Raw genomic sequence first — 22,310 nt, forward strand, 5'->3', positions numbered from 1 at the left:
CACACTGTCTCACCTAATGATGAAGATGAAGCCATAGGCTACTCACAATGATGGCCGATGCGCTCGTCGTGGCAGTAGCCTATCTCAAGATGAGCCAAATTCACTAATTTGAAGGGGTGTCCACATACTTTTGTATATATAGTGTACTGTATCTAGTATTAAGTGCCCCCTGCTTCTCTCGTTCTCTCTGTCTCGTTCTCTCTCTCTCTCTCTCTCTCTCGTTCTCTCTCTGCCACTCTCTCATTGCCTTCCCTGTCACATCAAGCTAAAACATGAAGCTTGCTGAAAGTCTAGCATGCCTCTCCGTTTCTATGTTTTTCCGTTTGTCCATTTCTCAGTTTCTTTGTTTTTCTGGCTGTTTCTCTCTCTGTCTGTCTGTCGATATGTCTGTGCTTAAAGTTGTCTAGTGTGTCCCTCTATTTCTCTCTGAATCTTTCTCTTTCTGTCTGCCATTCTCTCACTCCATTTCCTATCTTCCAGGTTCTTCAGTAACATTACGCTGAGTGGCCGGGACTACTCGTTCAACAGCGATGGCTACCTGTCCAATCCAGTACTGGATGTGATTTCCTACACCGAGGGGAAAGGCTGGGAGGAGGTCAGTGAGTTAGCGCGCTAACCGCTAATTAGGTGACACGCTCGCTTACCTGGCTAACCACCATTCCACACCCCATTAAGTCTTGCTAACTCATCCTCACACACACACACACACACACACACACACACACACACACACACACACTCCCCTCATCTTGCTAACCGCGCAAACCGCACTATTACAGTCCATCGGATGTGCCTACTTACCCCTCCTTCAAGTTTTGTCAACCTTGTTAGCTTTCGTTAACAGGCAAACTAGACGTCTAATGTTTGTTCCCCCGAGAGAGAGAAAGCCCATGCTCTTACCTCAGCTCTCCATTCACTCCATTCCTGCTGTTTTCAACTAACCTTTCAGTACTCTGTATGTTTACCCACGTTTTTGCCTTAAGGCCTAGTGATCCCATGATATCCATCCACAATAACAATAATTTGTTCAGCATGAATCATGATATGCTCAACATGCCTCCATACAGTGGTGGAAAAAGTACTCAATTGTCATACTTGAGTAAAAGTAAAGATACCTTCATAGAAAATGACTCAAGTAAAAGTGAAAGTCATCCATTAAAACACTACTTGAGTAAAAGTCTCAAAGTATTTGGTTTTAAATATACTTAAGTATCAAAAGTAAATGTAATTGCTAAAGTAAAAGTGTAAATCATTTCAAATTCCTTATATTAAGCAAACCAGATGGCACAATTTTCTTGTTTTTAAAATTTACGGATAGCTAGGGTCACAATCCAACACTCAGACATAATTTACAAACAAAGCATGTGTGTTTAGTGAGTCCACCAGATCATCAGTAGGGATGACCAGTGTGTGAATTGGGCCATTTTCCTGTCCTGTACTTTTGGGTGTCAGGGAAAATGTATGGAGTAAAAAGTACATTATTCTCTTTAGGAATGTAGTAAAAATAAAAGTTGTCAAAAAGATAAATAGTAAAATAAAGTACAGATACCCCAGAAACCTACTTAAGTAGGACTTTAAAGTATTTTTACTTACAGTGGCTTGCGAAAGTATTCACCCCCCTTGGCATTTTTCCTATTTTGTTGCCTTACAATCTGGAATTAAAATTGATTTTTGGGGGGTTTGTATCATTTGATTTACACAACATGCCGACCACTTTGAAGATGCAAAATAATTTTTATTGTGAAACAAACAAGAAATAATTGTGGTCCTCTGTAGCTCAGCTGGTAGAGCACGGCGCTTGTAACGCCAAGGTAGTGGGTTCGATCCCCGGGACCACCCATACACAAAAAAAAAAATGTATGCACGCATGACTGTAAGTCGCTTTGGATAAAAGCGTCTGCTAAATGGCATATTATAAGACAAAAAAAACAGAAAACTTGAGGGTGCATAGCTATTCACCCCCCCAAAGTCAATACTTTGTAGAGCCAACTTTTGCAGCATTTACTGCTGCAAGTCTCTTGGGGTATGTCTCAATAAGCTTGGCACATCTAGTCACTGGGATTTTTGCCAATTCTTCAAGGCAAAACTGCTCCAGCTCCTTCAAGTTGGATGGGTTCCGCTGGTGTACAGCAATCTTTAAGTCATACCACAGATTCTCAATTGGATTGAGGTCTAGGCTTTGACTAGGCCATTCCAAGACATTTAAATGTTTCCCCTTAAACCACTCGAGTGTTGCTTTAGCAGTATGCTTAGGGTCATTGTCCTGCTGGAAGGTGAACCTCCATCCCAGTCTTGTCACGTTCATTGAGTACAGGATTGGACCAAGGTGCAGCGTGGAATGCATACATGTTTATTTAATAATTAAACACAGACAAAACAACAAAAGCAACGTAACGTGAAGCTCACAATGGCTACACACAAACAAGAGTCAAGATCCCACAACATAGGTAGGCAAAATGGCTACCTAAGTATGATCCCCAATCAGAGACAACGATCGACAGCTGCCTCTGATTGGGAACCACACCCGGCCAACATAGATCTAAACATACTAGATCTACACATAGATATACACATTACATAGATACTCACACCCTGACCAAACCAACTAGCGAACTCTATGTCAGGGCGTGACAAGTCTCAAATCTCTGGAAGACTGAAACAGGTTTCCCTCAAGAATATCCCTGTATTTAGCGCCATCCATCATTCATTCAATTCTGACCAGTTTCCCAGTCCCTGCCGATGAAAAACATCCCCATAGCATGATGCTGCCACCACCATGCTTCACTGTGGGGATGGTGTTCTCGGGGTGATGAGAGGTGTTGGGTTTGCGCCAGACATAGCGTTTTCCTTGATGGCCAAAAAGCTCAAGTTTAGTCTCATCTGACCAGAGTACCTTCTTCCATATGTTTGGGGAGTCTCCCACATGGATTTTGGCGAACACCAAACGTGTTTGCTTATTTTTTTCTTTAAGCAATGGCTTTTTTCTGGCCACTCTTCTGTAAAGCCCAGCTCTGTGGAGTGTACGGCTTAAAGGGGTCCTATGGACAGATACTCCAATCTCTGCTGTGGAGGTTTGCAGCTCCTTCAGGGTTATCTTTGGTCTCTTGATTGCCTCTCTGATTAATGCCCTCCTTGCCTGGTCCGTGAGTTTTGGTGGGTGGCCCTCTCTTGGCAGGTTTGTTGTGGTGCCATATTCTTTCAATTTTTTTATAATGGATTTAATGGTGCTCCGTGGGATGTTCAAAGTTTCAGATATTTTTATAACCCAATCCTGATCTGTACTTCTCCACAACTTTGTCCCTGATCTGTTTGGAGAGCTCCTTGGTCTTCATGGTGCCGCTTGCTTGGTGGTGCCCCTTGCTTAGTGGTGTTGCAGACTCTGGGGCCTTTCAGAACAGGTGTATATATACTGAGATCATGTGACAGATCATGTGACACTTAGATTGCACACAGGTGGACTTTCTTTAACTAACTATGTGACTTCTGAATGTAATTGGTTGCACCAGATCTTATTTAGGGGCTTCATAGCAAAGGGGGTGAATACATATGCATGCATCACCTTTCCGTTATTTATTTTTTAGAAATTTTTTCTTTCACTATTTTGTTTATGTCCATTACATGAAATCCAAATAAAAATTACAGGTTGTAATGCAACAAAATAGGAAAAACGCCAAGGGGGATGAATACTTTTTCAAGGCACTGTAAGTACTTTACACCACTGCGTCCATACTGTCAGTGTCAAGGTGGGCTAATCTGACCCAGTTGCAGCTGTATGATAACATGGTCCCTGCGGTATTGATCCTTCAGTTCATTTCCCATCTCCTCTGAGTATATTTACTGAAGGCTCTGGACTCAGATCAGTAGGGGAGAGTGAACAAGCAGTGGATGATTGAGGTCTAGGACCAGTTGTTGACCCCAGACCATTATATGATGGAAAAAGTCAGACCACTTATGATATACTGTGCGTTTATAGTCTACATAGATCCATAAGTACTGTAACATACTGTTCCCTATAGTATAACATAACCACTATTCAGAATATTAGGATAATAATATAAAAGTGTCTAATACATTGTTGCTAGTGATATTAGAACCAGACAACTTCAAGTGGCCCTGAAGGAGAACTGAGGAAATGGTGCTTCAGAAAACAGGGACTTACTTGAATTAATTGGAGAATCACTTCAACACAGGTCGCGGTCGCTTCTGGTTTTTATTTTCCCCAGTATGCAGTCTCCTATGTAAGCTTGACCGCCGAGACACTGAAACACTCTCAAGTGTTTAGTACATGCCACACTTACCACAAACTGGCGCGGTGAACAAAAGAGACACTGTGTCGCACAAAGGTTTCCTTTTTCCTATACTCTTTCTAAGTGGCTCTAAATGATCTCCTGCAGGTTGGCACGTGGCAGAACGGTGTTCTGGATCTCATCATCCAGCCCTTTTCACGCTACGGCTCCTTCCTCAAGCCGCTGGATGACACCCAGCACCTCAAGGTGGTCACCTTGGAGGAGAGGCCCTTTGTCATTGTGGAGCCCGCCGACCCAGGCACCAACTCCTGCATCCGGGACTCGGTGCCCTGCAGACTACCACTCAACACCACCAAGTAAGGCCTGCTACTGGGGCAGATGTTTACCATGACCGACCATGGTCTAACCATGCAGATGTTTAACCATGACTGACCATGGTTTAACCATGACCAACATGTAACCAACGTAGTTTAAATGTTTTAACTATCATAAGTGTAAAGGGACATTTCATTCAAAAGTCGTGGTAGGCCATGTTGCTCCTCATTATTCATATATAGTTTATTGAGAGTGTGTTTCAAATACAATGCTTTACGCCACACTACCTAAAAAGGCCATAACTCCTAAAAGTATGATGTCACAGGGTTACATTTCCTCCCCTCGAGCCATTCAGGGAAAATAATTGCAGAGAATGTGTAAAGATTTAGCATCTGAATTGTGGTAAATAAATAATAACGCCTTTGAAATGTAAAAATTTCTTTATACACTGAGTGTACAAAACATTATGAACACCTGCTATTTTCCATGACATAGACTGACCAGGTGAATCCAGGTGAAAGCTATGATCCCTTATAGATGTCACTTGTTAAATCCACTTCAATCAGTGTAGATGAAGGGGAGGAGACAGGTTAAAGAAGGATTTTCAAGCATTGAGACAATTGAGACATGGATTGTGTGTGCCATACAGAGGGTGAATGGGCAAGACAAAATATTTAAGTGCCTTTGAATGGGGTATGGTAGTAGGTGCCAGGCGTACAAGTTTGAGTGTGTCAAGAACTGCAACGCTGATGGGTTTTTCACGTTCAACAGTTTCACGTGTGTATCAAGAATGGTCCACCACCCAAAGGACATCCAGCCAACTTGACAACTGTGGGAAGCATTGGAGTCAACATGGGCCAGCATCCCTGTGTAACGCTTTCGACACCTTGTAGAGTCCATGCCCCGATGAATTGAGGCTGTTCTGAGGGCAAAAGGTGGTGCAACTCCATAATAGGAAGGTGTTCCTAATGTTTTGTACACTCATAGAAATATCATTTGAACTATAAAAGGTTTCAAACAAAACCTCAAATTTGATTGAAGTTTTTCCTTAAAGTAACTTTTTTGGGATGCAGCATAGTCTAACCAGTAAACACATGTGTTGCCTGTTTATCTCATTGACGTGCTGTTATATTTTCTCTCTTGTCCTCTCTTATAAACTCTCACTCAGTGTTTCACAGTCTGTCCTGGTCTCTAAAGGTCTGCTGAGTGTGTTGTGTGTTCCCAGTCTGTCTCTGAGAAGATGTCTGGTAACAAGACCTGCTGAAGGTTCCATCAATTATATTTGCTCAGGGAGATTGCCCCAGTTAATCAGCCTACTTTGAACATTCCATTAGAATCTTAAAACCTGCACTGACTGGTGGGTTATCATAATGGACATACAGGGAGGGACCACACATTGATATTTATCCAGTTAAAATTAGCTTTTGATCCACCATCAGGCTTTTTCTGTAGACATTCTTATTGTAAAGCTACATGCTTGGAAAGAGTCCACATATGTCCTGTTAAATTTCCTCGTCCCCTGCTGAGGGTAACCCACACAGAAAAATAGCATTTAATCCCGTTTTAATGCAGTCCTCCTTCTCCTTTCCTGTCTGTCCTGATGTGCCCCCCCTCTCTAAAACTGAGCAGTCAAACTACAGGCAGTATTGATCCAGCTACTACAGCTCTTGCTAATAATTCATACGTTCCTCCTTGGCCTTCTGTGTCTCCCTTCTGTTTCTCTCTCTCCTCTGCCTCCTGTCTCTCCCCTCTCCCTCCCTGTCTTTCTCTCCTTCCCTCCCCCGCTCTCTCTGTAACCACAGTGTGCCGGTGGATGAGAAATCGTCGAAGCACTGCTGCAAAGGCTTCTGCATTGACGTCCTCAAGCGATTGGCCAAAATAGTGGGCTTCTCCTATGACCTCTACCTGGTGACCAATGGCAGACATGGGAAGAGGGGGAGTGATGGGCAGTGGAATGGCATGGTCGGGGAGGTCAGCGGTCATGTATTTCTTCTTCTCTCTTTCTTTTATCTCGTTCAAAAGAACGTATTCAAAAACATATTCAAGGGGTGCCATGCAATTCCTCCTTGAAATCCCCTAAAAGTAAACGTGGAGACAGAATGAGACCAAGAACTGTCAAATAGATTAATATTCCTATGGAGGAGTAACTCTGAAGTGTTTGGCTTGGAGTCTTGGGCAGATGTCTTGTTATTTCCAGGGAAGACAATCCCCCTCTGGGTGCTCAGGATTAATACGGGTGGTTAACAGAGAAGAGATGGGGATGTTAAGTGTAGCTCACACGCACAGTGACAGCTCAGCTAAGGGTGTGTTGTTGTGCTTACACAGCCACCGGGCTCCTGCTACCAGATGCAGGTGTCCCTTTTCCCCCGCTGCAAGGCTCCTCAGTCGCTTGACTCGCTCTCGAATCTCATTAACGTAACCATTTTACTACTGAGACAGCTGGAAGTGAGTGCCTGTGAACGTGAATGGGCCCGTTTTTTTCTGTTCCTAACTGCAGTTCCCCTCCCGCCCACCAGGTGGTTTATAAACGGGCGGACATGGCCATTGGCTCCCTGACCGTCAACAAGGAGAGGTCGGAGGCTGTGGAGTTCTCCGTGCCCTTCGTGGAGACGGGCATCAGCGTCATGGTCTCCCGTAGCAACGGCACCGTTTCGCCGTCGGCCTTCCTTGGTGAGCAGGGCTGACTAAGAGTTTATGAAGGGCTATGAAGGGCATATGATGTGCTATGAGGGGGCTATGAAGGGCCTATGATGGGCTGTGAAGGGCCTATGATGGGCTATGAAGGGTCTATGGTAACACACAACACCTGACACCCCAACCAACTTTATCCCCCATTAACAAGGAAAACCTTGATTTCTCTCTCTTGGTTTAGTATCAAAGTTGTCCAAGCAAGGTTTCACAGGCTTCTCAAATAAAATCCATAAACCTGTCTATATGTTCTTTTTTTCTTTATATTTTTTACTCATGTATTTTTCACTGTTGCCTTTGATGAAATTCTGTGTTCCAGTGGGCTATGCCGCCCCTCGATAATGAAGGGTGAAGATATTTAAGAGTAAAATATGTCTCTAAGGTAACGCCTCTACATTTCAAAATGCCTTAGCATAATTCTAGACTTTGCCCAACCATGTAGAGAGACTCAGTCTGCAGACAAGGCAGACATTTTAATCCTACAGTCATCGATTGAGATGTGATGGTATGTTTATATCTGCAGACAGATCTTAGATAATACAGTGTGAAACGCACCGGGGTAATGGCAACTCATCAGATATGACTCAGTAGTACACAGCAATCTGGCCATAGGAGACGGCTGTGCTGTAAGTAAAACAAGCTAGTTCAGACATTAACTCAAACAGCACAGACTGGATGTAGTCTTAGTTTCAGACACTCAAACAGCAAAGACTGTATATAGTCTTAGTTTCAGACACTCAAACAGCAAAGACTGGATATAGTCTTAGTTTCAAACAATCAAACAGCACAAACTGGATGTAGTCTTAGTTTCAGACACTCAAACAACACAGACTGTATGTCGTTTCCCCCCCTGAATGATTCATTTTAAACATGGACGTATATCTGTCTGTCAACTAAGATTTAGTAGACAATCTGGACATGTTCTGTATCCAATGGCTACCCAGAGGTTTTTTACCCCAAGGCAATTTAGTCTGAATCAAGGGTCACTGATTTGATGGTAACCTAAGGGTCCTTGGTTTGCTCTTAGTATGTATTAGCTGGCCAGAGCCCAGAATAATCTCTTGCCAAGAAAATCTTGGGTCTTCAAGCCTGACTCTTTCTGTAAGGCTGTTTTCTTGAGACCATCAGCCATTTTCTCAACCATCTCGGTTTGACCGTAATATTTTTGATCTTGTAAGTTACTCCTCTATGACTAGGGTCAGACAGAATCTGAACCTCCAAAAATGATTTAAAGACAATTCCTTATTCCACTTGTGTAATATCAATAACCTCTTAATTTCATTACTATGCAATTACAGAGCAATTGCTTCATTACTTTGTAATAACACATTAATACAAGTAATTAGTTACTTCACAGGTATCAAATCAACATCATGGTACCACAAAACAATCCCTTTAAATTCCTCCTGTCTTTACCTATGACACGAGTGTAGTGGTTTGAGAATGGCTTTTTTGTAGAATTCCCTCCTTGGCTATGCTCCAATGTCAATGCTAGCAATACCACTTAGAATGCATGACTGTAATCTGTCTGTATAGTTAAACACACATCACTTGTTAGGGGGTTGCTGGGCCTTGTAAAAATGTACATACACAAATGCTCCACCACATACCCATATATATTTAATAAGGTTAGTAAATGCACAATGGGCATCCATTCTATATCAAAACTTTGTGCATTTACTAGCCTTATTAAAGGGATGAGGTGGAGCAATCATCTAATGCATGTCCAATACATTGTCTGTGTCCCAATGGCACCCTGTTCCCTATGTAGTGTGCTACTTTTGACGAGGGCCCAAAGGGCTCTACTAAAAAGTAGTTTACTACAGTGGGGTCCCAAATTATTGACACCCTTGATAAATATGAGCAATAATGACTGTATAAAATAAATAATTCAAATACTGAGCTATATTGTATTCCACCCCCAAAATATTGACACCCCTAAAGGTTCTTATAAATAATGTAGTCAAAAGTTTAGTATTTGGTCCCATATTCCTAGCATGCAATGACTACATCAAGCTTGTGACTCTACAAACTTGTTGGATGCATTTGCAGTTCGTTTTGGTTGTGTTTCAGATTATTGTCATTTTGGAGTCACTTTTATTGTAAAAATAAGAATAGAATATGTTTCTAAACACTTCTACATTAATGTGGATGCTACCATGATTACGGATAATCCTGAATGAATTGTGAATAATGATGAGTGAGAAAGTTACAGCGGGTCAAAGATCATACACCCAAGACATGCTAACCTCCCCTGTTATTGGTAATGGTGAGAAGTTAGCATGTCTTGGGGGTACAATCTTTGACCCGCTATAACTTTCTCACTCATCATTATTCACGATTCATTCAGGATTATCCACATTAACGTAGAAGGGTTTAGAAACATATTCTATTCTTATTTACAATAAAAGTGACTCCAAAAAGGCACAATACAATATTTACCATTATTTCTGTTGGGCACAAAATAATCTGAAACAAAACCAAAATGAACTGAAAAAGCATCCAACAAGTTTGTAGAGTCACAAGCTTTATGTAGTCATTGCATGCTAGGAACATGGAACCAAATGTAGAATATGGGACGTAGAAAAATTGGGAAAGTATATTATTTTATACTAATGCAATTGCTCAGAGAAAGAGATTGCAGGGTGCTACTTTTGACGAGGGCCCGTAGGGTGCTGTTTGCTTAGCTTCATTCTAAGTAATAAGCTAGTGAGAACCTTGGAACAGAACCCTTGTCTTTTTGATGTGATATTTCAGAGCCGTACAGCCCAGCTGTGTGGGTGATGATGTTCGTCATGTGCCTGTCCGTGGTCGCTGTCACGGTCTTTATTTTCGAGTTCTTCAGTCCCGTCGGCTACAACCGCAGCCTGCAAAGTGCAAAGAGTAAGTCATTTATTACAGTATGGTCATTATTATTTCAGGTTATCACCTGAAGCAATTGAAGTAGTCGTGATGAGTTACATACTGGTGTGAGTAGTACCCTGGGATATTTATTTCCCATTCAATGTCCATTTCTTTCTTTCTTTCTCTCTTTCTCTCTCTCTCTCTCTCTCTCTCTCTCTCTCTCTCTCTCTCTCTCTCTCTCTCTCTCTCTCTCTCTCTCTCTCTCTCTCGCTCTCTCTCTCATGCTCTCTCTCACTCATTGTCTCTCCCACTCCCCCCTCTCTCTTCCCCCCGACCTCTCGCTATCCAGAGACAGGAGGCTCTAAATTCACCATAGGGAAGTCTATCTGGCTGCTGTGGGCTCTGGTCTTCAATAACTCAGTGCCTGTGGAGAATCCCAGAGGAACCACCAGTAAGATCATGGTGCTGGTGTGGGCCTTCTTCGCTGTCATCTTCCTGGCCTCCTACACGGCCAACCTGGCAGCCTTCATGATCCAGGAGGAGTACATCGACACTGTGTCTGGCCTCAGCGACAAGAAGGTGTGTGAGTGAGGAGAGCGTTCTGATCCAAGGCCAAGATGGCCATAATGTCTGTTTCCATAGCACAGTGATGCCTCAATTCTTCACACTTCTCCCAAAGTGTGCACTTGCACATTATTTATCTATGGATTTAAAAGCATTGAATTGGTGGCAGGGCCATATGTATGCAGGGGCTTACCAGGGCTGAAGCCCCTGGGCCCAGCCCCTTGGGGGGCCCAAGAGGAAGCAAACAATTATATATGTATACTGAACAAAAATATAAATGCAACATGTAAAGTGTTGGTCCCATGTTTCATGAGATGAAATAAAAGATCCTCAACATTTTCCATACTCACAGAAAGCTTATTTCTCTCAAATTTGGTGCACAAATTTGTTTACATCCCTGTTAGTGAGCATTTCTCCTTTGCCAAGATAATCCATCCACCTGACAGGTGTGGAATATCAAGAAGCTGATTAAACAGCATGATCATTACACAGGTGCACCTTATGTTGGGGACAATAAAAGGCCACTCTAAAATGTGCAGTTTTGTCACACAACACAATGCCACAGATGTCTCAAGTTTGAGGGAGCATGCAATTGGCATACTGACTGCAGGAATCTCCACCAGAGCTGTTGCCAGATAATTTAATGTTCATTTCACTACCATCAACCACCTCCAACGTAGCTTTAGAGAATTTGGCAGTACGTTCAACCGGCCTCACAACCGCAGACCACGTGTAACCACGCCAGCCCAGGACCTCCACATCCGACTCCACCTGCGGGATTGTCTGAGACCAGCCACCCGGACAGCTGATGAAACTGAGGAGTATTTATGTCTGTAATAAAGCCCTTTTGTGGGGAAAAACTCATTCTGGTTGGCTAAGCCTGGCTCCCCAGTGGGAAGGCCTGGCTCCCAAGTGGGTGGGCCTATGCCCTCCCAGGCCCACCCATGGCTGCGCCCCTGCCCAGTCATGTGAAATCCATAGATTAGGGCCTAGTGAATTGATTTCAATTGACTGATTTCCTTATATGAACTATAACTCAGTAAAATCGTTGAAATTGTTGCATTTTGCATTAATATTTTTGTTCAGTATAGTATATATTTTGTATTTTTTTATTGCAACCGCCAACCACAGAAGGACTCATTAGCCCGCTCTCAATGAGTGTAGACAGCCTGCTGCTGCCGCTCTGCTAATCATCAGATGGGGGAGGAGAGAAGGTAGGGGGCCCACATGGGTAACTGGGGGGCCCTGCCTTTATTGGGTAACTGATTAATAAAATAAATATATATAAACTGCATAATAAATAAGTGTGACTGGTCAATTGTGTGAGTCAGGGGCTGAAGAGGCAAAAAAAACTGGTGATATTTTTTGTATTATTAAATTGTTTTATGCAACCACCCCAGAGCATCATTTTGCCACAGAGGATCAATAGTTCATAAAAAATTATTACGGATACATTTTTATCACACTCACATACAGGTACAGTACCTTCCAAAAGTATTCATCCCCCTTGGCGTTTTTCCTATTTTGTTGCATTACAACCTGTAATTTAAATGGATTTTATTTGGATTTCATGTAATGGACATACACAAAATACCACCAAGCAAGGGGCACCATGAAGACCAAGGAGCTCTCCAAACAGGTCAGGGACAAAGTTGTGGAGAAGTACAGATCAGGATTGGGTTATAAAAATATCAGAAACTTTGAACATCCCACGGAGCACCATTAAATCCATGATTAAAAAATTGAAAGAATATGGCACCACAACAAACCTGCCAAGAGAGGGCCGCCCACCAAAACTCACGGACCAGGCAAGGAGGGCATTAATCAGAGAGGCAACCAAGAGACCAAAGATAACCCTGAAGGAGCTGCAAACCTCCACAGCAGAGATTGGAGTATCTGTCCATAGGACCACTTTAAGCCGTACACTCCACAGAGCTGGCTTTACGGAAGAGTGGCCAGAAAAAAGCCATTGCTTAAAGAAAAAAATAAGCAAACACGTTTGGTGTTCGCCAAAAGCCATGTGGGAGACTCCCCAAACATATGGAAGAAGGTACTATGGTCAGATGAGACTAAAATTGAGCTTTTTGGCCATCAAGGAAAACGCTATGTCTGGCGCAAACCCAACACTTCTCATCACCCTGAGAACATCATCCCCACAGTGAAGCATGGTGGTGGCAGCATCATGCTGTGGGGATGTTTTTCATCGGCAGGGACTGGGAAACTGGTCAGAATTGAAGGAATGATGGATGGCGCTAAATACAAGGAAATTCTTGAGGGAAACCTGTTTCAGTCTTCCAGAGATTTGAGAATGAATCCTCAATCCAATTGAGAATCTCTGGTATGACTTAAAGATTGCTGTACACCAGAGGAACCCATCCAACTTGAAGGAGCTGGAGCAGTTTTGCCTTGAAGAATGGGCAAAAATCCCAGTGGCTAGATGTGCCAAGCTTATAGAGACATACCCCAAGAGACTTGCAGCTGTAATTGCTGCAAAAGTTGTCTCTACAAAGTATTGACTTTGGGGGGGTGAATAGTTCTGCACGCTCAAGTTTTCTGTTTCACAAAAAAAATATTTTGCATCTTCAAAGTGGTAGGCATGTTGTGTAAATCAAATGATACAACCCCCCCCAAAAAAAAAAATCAATTTTAATCCCAGGTTGTAAGGCAACAAAATAGGAAAAATGCCAAGGGGGTGAATACTTTCGCAAGCCACTGTATCTACCAAAATAAAGGAAACACCAACATAAAGTTTCTTTAAAGGGTGTTGGGCCACCAAGAGCTGCCAGAACAGCTTCAATGTGTCTTGGCATACAGTGGGGAAAAAAAGTATTTAGTCAGCCACCAATTGTGCAAGTTCTCCCACTTAAAAAGATGAGAGAGGCCTGTAATTTTCATCATAGGTACACGTCAACTATGACAGACAAATTGAGAAAAAAGAATCCAGAAAATCACATTGTAGGATTTTTAATAAATTTATTTGCAAATTATGGTGGAAAATAAGTATTTGGTCACCTACAAACAAGCAAGATTTCTGGCTCTCACAGACCTGTAACTTCTTTAAGAGGCTCCTCTGTCCTCCACTCGTTACCTGTATTTATGGCACCTGTTTGAACTTGTTAACAGTATAAAAGACACCTGTCCACAACCTCAAACAGTCACACTCCAAACTCCACTATGGCCAAGACCAAACAGCTGTCAAAGGACACCAGAAACAAAATTGTAGACCTGCGCCAGGCTGGGAAGACTGAATCTGCAATAGGTAAGCAGCTTGGTTTGAAGAAATCAACTGTGGGAGCAATTATTAGGAAATGGAAGACATACAAGACCACTGATAATCTCCCTCGATCTGGGGCTCCACGCAAGATCTCACCCCGTGGGGTCAAAATGATCACAAGAACGGTGAGCAAAAATCCCAGAACCACACGGGGGGACCTAGTGAATGACCTGCAGAGAGCTGGGACCAAAGTAACAAAGCCTACCATCAGTAACACACTACGCCGCCAGGGACTCAAATCCTGCAGTGCCTGACGTGTCCCCCTGCTTAAGCCAGTACATGTTCAGGCCCGTCTGAAGTTTGCTAGAGTGCATTTGGATGATCCAGAAGAGGATTGGGAGAATGTCATATGGTCAGATGAAACCAAAATAGAACTTTTTGGTAAAAACTCAACTCGTCGTGTTTGGAGGACAAAGAATGCTGAGTTGCATCCAAAGAACACCATACCTACTGTGAAGCATGGGGGTGGAAACATCATGCTTTGGGGCTGTTTTTCTGCAAAGGGACCAGGACGACTGATCCGTGTAAAGGAAAGAATGAATGGGGCCATGTATCGTGAGATTTTGAGTGAAAACCTCCTTCCATCAGCAAGGGCATTGAAGATGAAACGTGGCTGGGTCTTTCAGCATGACAATGATCCCAAACACACCGCCTGGGCAACGAAGGAGTGGCTTCGTAAGAAGCATTTCAAGGTCCTGGAGTGGCCTAGCCAGTCTCCAGATCTCAACCCCATAGAAAATCTTTGGAGGGAGTTGAAAGTCCGTGTTGCCAGCGACAGCCACAAAACATCACTGCTCTAGAGGAGATCTGCATGGAGGAATGGGCCAAAATACCAGCAACAGTGTGTGAAAACCTTGTGAAGACTTACAAAAAACGTTTGACCTGTGTCATTGCCAACAAAGGGTATATAACAAAGTATTGAGAAACTTTTGTTATTGACCAAATACTTATTTTCCACCATAATTTGCAAATAAATTCATAAAAAATCCTACAATGTGATTTTCTGGATTTTTATTTCTCATTTTGTCTGTCATAGTTGACGTGTACCTATGATGAAAATTACAGGCCTCTCTCATCTTTTTAAGTGGGAGAACTTGCACAATTGGTGGCTGACTAAATACTTTTTTCCCCCACTGTAAATTCTACAAGTGGACCTAAACCATGCCAGGAAAATGCACCCCACACCATAACATACAGTATACTTTGTATCCCTTGTTTACTCAAGTGTTTCCTTTATTTAGGCAGTTACTGGTATGCCTACAGTCGGGAAAAAAGTATTTGATCCCCTGCTGATTTTGTACGTTTGCCCACTGACAAAGTCATGATCAGTCTATAATTTGTATGGTAGGTTTATTTGAACAGTGAGAGACAGAATAACAACAACAAAAATCCAGAAAAACGCATGTCAAAAATGTTATAAATTGATTTGCATTTTAATGAGGGAAATAAGTATTTGACCCCTCTGCAAAACATGACTTAGTACTTGGTGGCAAAACCCTTGTTGCAATCACAGAGGTCAGACCTTTCTTGTTGTTGGCCACCAGGTTTGCACACATCTCAGGAGGGATTTTGTTCCACTCCTCTTTGCAGATCTTCTCCAAGTCATTAAGGTTTCGAGGCTGACGTTTGGCAACTCGAACCTTCAGCTCCCTCCACAGATTTTCTATGGGATTAAGGTCTGGAGACTGGCTAGGCCACTCCAGGACCTTAATGTGCTTCTTCTTGAGCCACTCCTTTGTTGCCTTGGCCGTGTGTTTTGGGTCATTGTCATGCTGGAATACCCATCCACAACCCATTTTCAATGCCCTGGCTGAGGGAAGGAGGTTCTCACCCAAGATTTGACGGTACATGGCCCTGTCCATCGTCCCTTTGATGCGGTGAAGTTGTCCTGTCCCCTTAGCAGAAAAACACCCCCAAAGCATAATGTTTCCACCTCCATGTTTGACGGTGGGGATGGTGTTCTTGGGGTCATAGGCAGCATTCCTCCTCCTCCAAACACGGCTAGTTGAGTTGATGCCAAAGAGCTCCATTTTGGTCTCATCTGACCACAACACTTTCACCCAGTTCTCCTCTGAATCATTCAGATGTTCATTGGCAAACTTCAGACGGCCCTGTATATGTGCTTTCTTGAGCAGGTGGACCTTGCGGGCGCTGCAGGATTTCAGTCCTATACGGCGTAGTGTGTTACCAATGGTTTTATTGGTGACTATGGTCCCAGCTGCCTTGAGATCATTGACAAGATCCTCCCGTGTAGTTCTGGGCTGATTCCTCAAAGTTCTCATGATCATTGCAACTCCACGAGGTGAGATCTTGCATGGAGCCCCAGGTTGAGGGAGATTGACAGTTCTTTTGTGTTTCTTCCATTTGCGAATAATCGCACCAAGTGTTGTCACCTTCTCACCAAGCTGCTTGGCGATGGTCTTGTAGCCCATTCCAGCCTTGTGTAGGTCTGCAATCTTGTCCCTGACATCCTTGGAGAGCTCTTTGGTCTTGGCCATGGTGGAGAGTTTGGAATCTGATTGATTGATTGCTTCTGTGGACAGGTGTCTTTTATACAGGTAACAAGCTTAGATTAGGAGCACTCCCTTTAAGAGTGTGCTTCTAATCTCAGCTCGTTACCTGTATAAAAGACACCTGGGAGCCAGAAATCTTTCTGATTGAGAGGGGGTCAAATACAGTGGGGAGAACAAGTATTTGATACACTGCCGATTTTGCAGGTTTTCCTACTTACAAAGCATGTAGAGGTCTGTAATTTTTTTTATCATTAGGTACACTTCAACTGTGAGAGACGGAATCTAAAACAAAAATCCAGAAAATCACATTGTATGATTTTTAAGTAATTCATTTGCATTTTATTGCATGACATAAGTATTTGATCACCTACCAACCAGTAAGAATTCCGGCTCTCACAGACCTGTTAGTTTTTCTTTAAGAAGCCCTCCCCTTCTCCACTCATTACCTGTATTTACTGCACCTGTTTGAACTCGTTACCTGTATAAAAGACACCTGTCCACACACTCAATCAAACAGACTCCAACCTCTCCACAATGGCTAAGACCAGAGAGCTGTGTAAGGACATCAGGGATAAAATTGTAGACCTGCACAAGGCTGGGATGGGCTACAGGACAATAGGCAAGCAGCTTGGTGATAGGCAACAACTGTTGGCGCAATTATTAGAAAATGGAAGAAGTTCAAGATGACAGTCAATCAACCTCGGTCTGGGGCTCCATGCAAGATCTCACCTCGTGGGGCATCAATGATCATGAGGAAGGTGAGGGATCAGCCCAGAACTACACGGCAGGACCTGGTCAATGACCTGAAGAGAGCTGGGACCACAGTCTCAAAGAAAACCATTAGTAACACACTACGCCGTCATGGATTAAAATCCTGCAGCGCACGCAAGGTCCCCCTGCTCAAGCCAGCGCATGTCCAGGCCCGTCTGAAGTTTGCCAATGACCATCTGGATGATCCAGAGGAGGAATGGGAGAAGGTCATGTGGTCTGATGAGACAAAAATTGAGCTTTTTGGTCTAAACTCCACTCGCCGTGTTTGGAGGAAGAAGAAGGATGAGTACAACCCCAAGAACACCATCCCAACCGTGAAGCATGAAGGTGGAAACATCATTCTTTGGGGATGCTTTTCTACAAAGGGGACAGGACGACTGCACCGTATTGAGGGGAGGATGGATGGGGCCATGTATCGCGAGATCTTGGCCAACAACCTCCTTCCCTCAGTAAGAGTATTGAAGATGGGTCATGGCTGGGTCTTCCAGCATGACAACGACCCGAAACACACAGCCAGGGCAACTAAGGAGTGGCTTCGTAAGAAGCATCTCAAGGTCCTGGAGTGGCCTAGCCAGTCTCCAGACCTGAACCCAATAGAAAATCTTTGGAGGGAGCTGAAAGTCCGTATTGCCCAGCGACAGCCCCGAAACCTGAAGGATCTGGAGAAGGTCTGTATGGAGGAGTGGGCCAAAATCCCTGCTGCAGTGTGTGCAAACCTGGTCAAGACCTACAGGAAACGTATGATCTCTCTAATTGCAAACAAAGGTTTCTGTACCAAATATTAAGTTCTGCTTTTCTGATGTATCAAATACTTATGTCATGCAATAAAATGCAAATTAATTACTTAAAAATCATACAATGTGATTTTCTGGATTTCTGTTTTAGATTCCATCTCTCACAGTTGAAGTGTACCTATGATAAAAATTACAGACCTCTACATGCTTTGTAAGTAGGAAAACCTGCAAATCGGCAGTGTATCAAATACTTGTTCTCCCCACTGTACCTCTTTCCCTAATTAAAATGCTAATCAATTTATAACATTTTTGACATGCGTTTTTCTGGATTTTGTTGTTGTTATTCTGTCTCTCACTGTTCAAATAAACCTACCATTAAAATTATAGACTGATAATTTCTTTGTCAGTGGGCAAACGTACAAAATCAGCAGGGGATCAAATACTTTTTTCCCTCACTGTATAATCCATAGAAGGGTTTTGTAACTTCTTACCCTGGCAATTTGACTGTTAAACTCATGGGTACACTAGCAATGGATGCCAGTCCAGAATTGAACTGCCATCTATGGATTATATTTCTATGGTTGGTTGCGGTTGTCGGTTTGCCTTTTGCAGATTCTAATCTTTCTGTAGAACCAATAGAAACACATTTTTCTCAACAACTCCCAATTCTTTGCGAACAGCAGCACTGTTTTCCAAAAAATTGCATAATGTAGCCTACTGTAGCCTATGATATACACACTATATATACAAAAGTATGTGGCCACCCCTTCAAATTAGTGGATTCGGCTATTTCAGCCATACCCGTTGCTGACAGGTGTGCAATCTCCATAGACAAACATGGGCTGTAGAATGGACTTACCGAAGAGCTCAGTGACTTTCAATGTAGCACCGTCATAGGACGCCACCTTTCTAACAAGTCAGTTTGTCAAATTTCTGCCCTGCTAGAGCTGCCCCGGTCAACTGTAAGTGCTCTTATTGTGAAGTGGAAACTTCTAGGAGCAACAATGGCTCAACCGCGAAGTGATAGGCCACACAAGCTCACAGAAGGGGACCGCTGAGTGCTGAAGGGCGTAGTGCGTAAAAATCGTCTGTCCTCGGTTGAAACACTCACTACCGAGTTTCAAACTGCCTCTGAAAGCAACGTCAGCACATTAACTGTTCGTCGGGAGCTTCAAGAAATGGGTTTCCACGGCCGAGCAGCCGCAGATCAAGCTTAAGATCACCATGCGCAATGCCAAGCGTTGGCTGAAGTGGTGTAAAGCTTGCCGCCATTGGACTCTGGAGCAGTGGAAACATATTTCTCTGGAGTGATGAATCACACTTCACCATCTGGCAGTCCGACTGACAAATCTGAGTTTGGCGGATCCCAGGAGAACGCTACCTGCCCCAATGCATAGTGCCAACTGTAAAGTTTGGTGGAGGACGAATAATGGTCTGGGGCTGTTTTTCATGGTTCGGGCTAGGCCCCTTAGTTCCAGTGAAGGGACATTCTAGACGATTATGTGCTTCCAAATTTGTGGCAACAGTTTGGGGAGGGCCTTTTACTGTTTCAGCATGACAATGCCCCCATGCACAAAGAAAGGTCCATACAGAAATGGTTTGTCTAGATCGGTGTGGAAGAACTTGACTGGCCTGCACAGAGCCCTGACCTCAACCCCATCGACTGCGAGCCAGACCTAATGCTGTTGTGGCTGAATGGAAGCAAGTCCCTGCAGCAATGTTCCAATATCTAGTGGAAAGCCTTCCCAGAAGAGTGGAGGCTGTTATAGCAGCAAAGGGGGGACCAACTCCATATTAATGCCCATGATTTTGGAATTAGATGTTTTTTGGACATGTAGTGTATATACTGTATATATATTTCCTCCTAACATTGTGCAATCTGTGTGTCGCTTCATTGGCCTGGGCTATTGTTTGTTTGAATTCAAGACCAGATTGTTTTCAGTTTGTCAGTGAGAGTAGCCACTCATTTCAGTCATTTGTGTGGTATGAAAAAATATTCAGCTAATGTCATCTTTATTTATGCATTGATCCATCTCTAACTTTCATTCCTCTCAATTCTCTCCCTTTCTAAAGAACTCTGTAATAAAAATGCAAGGAGAGCGGAATTCTGTTCACTTTGGGGGGAGAAGAAGAAACAGTTTTTACATGAGATCTAAGGAAGTTGGGTGGACACTGGACAGCACATCGAGATGCAGCCAAAAATCACAAGAACATCTCAAAAGATAGATGCTCAACTTGCTGAGTTGGTGTTGGAGATTTTAGCAGCAATCTTTTCAAATGTTCTTGCATTTTGGCAGTTCTTTGATTTTTGACATGTTGCTTGAGGTATTGTCCACCTGTCCAACTTCCTTAGATCACTATGCATGCATTATTTACGATGTAATGTACTCTTGTCACTCAACTCTTACCCTGAATTCCCACATCAACCCCTAGTTCCTCCTCTATCCCCCCAGTTCCAGCAGCCCACTGAGCAGTACCCCCCGCTCCGATTTGGCACCGTCCCCAACGGGAGCACGGAGGAGAACATCCGCAGCAACTACGCCAACATGCACAACTTCATGATCCGCAACAACCAGAAGGGAGTGGAGGAGGCCATCGACAACCTCAAGACTGGGTCAGTTTGTGTGTTTGTGAAGATGACATCCCGTTCATTTCATTGCATTCAACCAGGACCATATTCATTAGGCACCAAACGGAAGAAAACAGACTGAAACACTTTCCGTTGTGTGCCCTAATGAACATGACCCAGCATAGCAACCTCTTAGCAACACTTATCTCCCCATGCGGTCCTGTCGTACTGTATGTGTGTTTATGTCTCTCTGTCGGTGTTTATAGTGCAAAATACTGGATTAATTTGGCTTACATTAGATAAAACATACACTTATCATGTTGGAAGCATTAGAGTAGTTATAACAAATTGTGCGCCTCATGCAGAGGAGAGACACTTAATCACTTCCCCAAGACGACTTGACCACCAGCAGCATATTCCTCACCCGGACTCTCACTTATCATCTCACCCTCATCTCGTCTTCTCTGTCTCCCCTCCCTTCCTCCCCTCCAGTAAACTAGATGCCTTCATCTATGATGCGGCTGTGCTAAACTACATGGCGAGGAAAGACGAGGGCTGTAAGGTGATGACCATTGGCTCGGGCAAGGTGTTCGCCACCACGGGCTACGGCATCGCCCTGCATAAGAACACCCGCTGGAAACGCCCCGTGGACTTGGCCCTACTGCAGCTGGTGGGAGACGGTGAGGAGAGAGAAAGGAGTGGGAGAGAGAGGGACGGGGGAGAGAGGGGTTGGGGACAGGCAGGAGAAGTTTATAAATGTGCTGGCTTGTTAGTGGCAGGCTGGCAGCATCAATCTGTCTAAGATTTGTTTTGTTTCCTGCAGTACCTACTGCTTAATTCAGTTTAATGCTGTACACATTCACAGTTTTACAGTTTGTCCTACATACTGTACATTTTACAGTAGACCTACATAGTATGTCTTACAGTAGGCCTACATACTGTACATTTTACAGTAGACCTACACTACTGTTCAAAAGTTTGGGGTCACTTAGAAATGTCCTTGTTTTCCATGAAAACATACATGAAATGAGTTTGAATAGGAAATATAGCAAAATGAATTGGAAATGTAGTCATTGACAAGGTTAGAAATAATGATTTTTAATTGAAATAATAATTGTGTCCTTCAAACTTTGCTTTCGTCAAAGAATCCTCCATTTGCAGCAATTACAGCCTTGCAGACCTTTGGCATTCTAGTCGTCAATTTGTTGAGGTAATCTGAAGAGATGTCACCCCATGCTTCCTGAAGCACCTCCCACAAGTTGGATTGGCTTGATGGGCACTTCTTACGTAACATACGGTCAAGTTGCTCCCACAACAGCTCAGTAGGGTTGAGATCCGATGACTGTGCTGGCCACTCCATTATAGACAGAATACCAGCTGACTGCTTCTTCTCTAAATAGTTATTGCATAGTTTGGAGCTGTGCTTTGGGTCATTGTCCTGTTGTAGGAGGAAATTGGCTCCAATCAAGCACCATCCATGGCGTTGCAAAATGTAGTGATAGCCTTCCTTCTTCAAGATCCCTTTTACCCTGTACAAATCTCCCACTTTACCACCACCAAAGCACCCCCAGACCATCACATTGCTTCCACCATGCTTGACAGATGCCATCAAGCATTCCTCCAGCATCTTTTAATTTGGTCTGCGTCTCACAAATGTTCTTCTTTGTGATCCAAACACCTCAAACATCCCAGAGTTGCCTCTTCACTGTTGACGTTGAGACGGGTGTTTTGTGGGTACTATTTAATGAAGCTGCCAGTTGAGGACCTGTGAGGCGTCTGTTTCTAGACACT

General features: G+C 43.4%; 1 protein-coding gene across 1 annotated transcript in view; it reads left to right on the forward strand.

Moving 5' to 3' along the window:
• Window positions 1–22,310, forward strand: part of LOC121586417 (glutamate receptor ionotropic, NMDA 2D-like) — a 57,911-nt gene that overhangs the window by 24,151 nt on the left and 11,450 nt on the right. Inside the window, exons 3-10 of the mRNA XM_041903074.2 lie at window positions 481–595; window positions 4,395–4,603; window positions 6,365–6,533; window positions 7,079–7,232; window positions 10,008–10,133; window positions 10,444–10,673; window positions 20,404–20,564; window positions 21,012–21,199. Coding sequence (XP_041759008.2) covers window positions 481–595; window positions 4,395–4,603; window positions 6,365–6,533; window positions 7,079–7,232; window positions 10,008–10,133; window positions 10,444–10,673; window positions 20,404–20,564; window positions 21,012–21,199 — 1,352 coding nt within the window. The remainder of the gene's footprint in view (window positions 1–480; window positions 596–4,394; window positions 4,604–6,364; window positions 6,534–7,078; window positions 7,233–10,007; window positions 10,134–10,443; window positions 10,674–20,403; window positions 20,565–21,011; window positions 21,200–22,310) is intronic.

Source organism: Coregonus clupeaformis, chromosome 17 (genome assembly GCF_020615455.1).
Source record: "Coregonus clupeaformis isolate EN_2021a chromosome 17, ASM2061545v1, whole genome shotgun sequence".
Taxonomy (NCBI): Eukaryota; Metazoa; Chordata; class Actinopteri; order Salmoniformes; family Salmonidae; genus Coregonus; species Coregonus clupeaformis.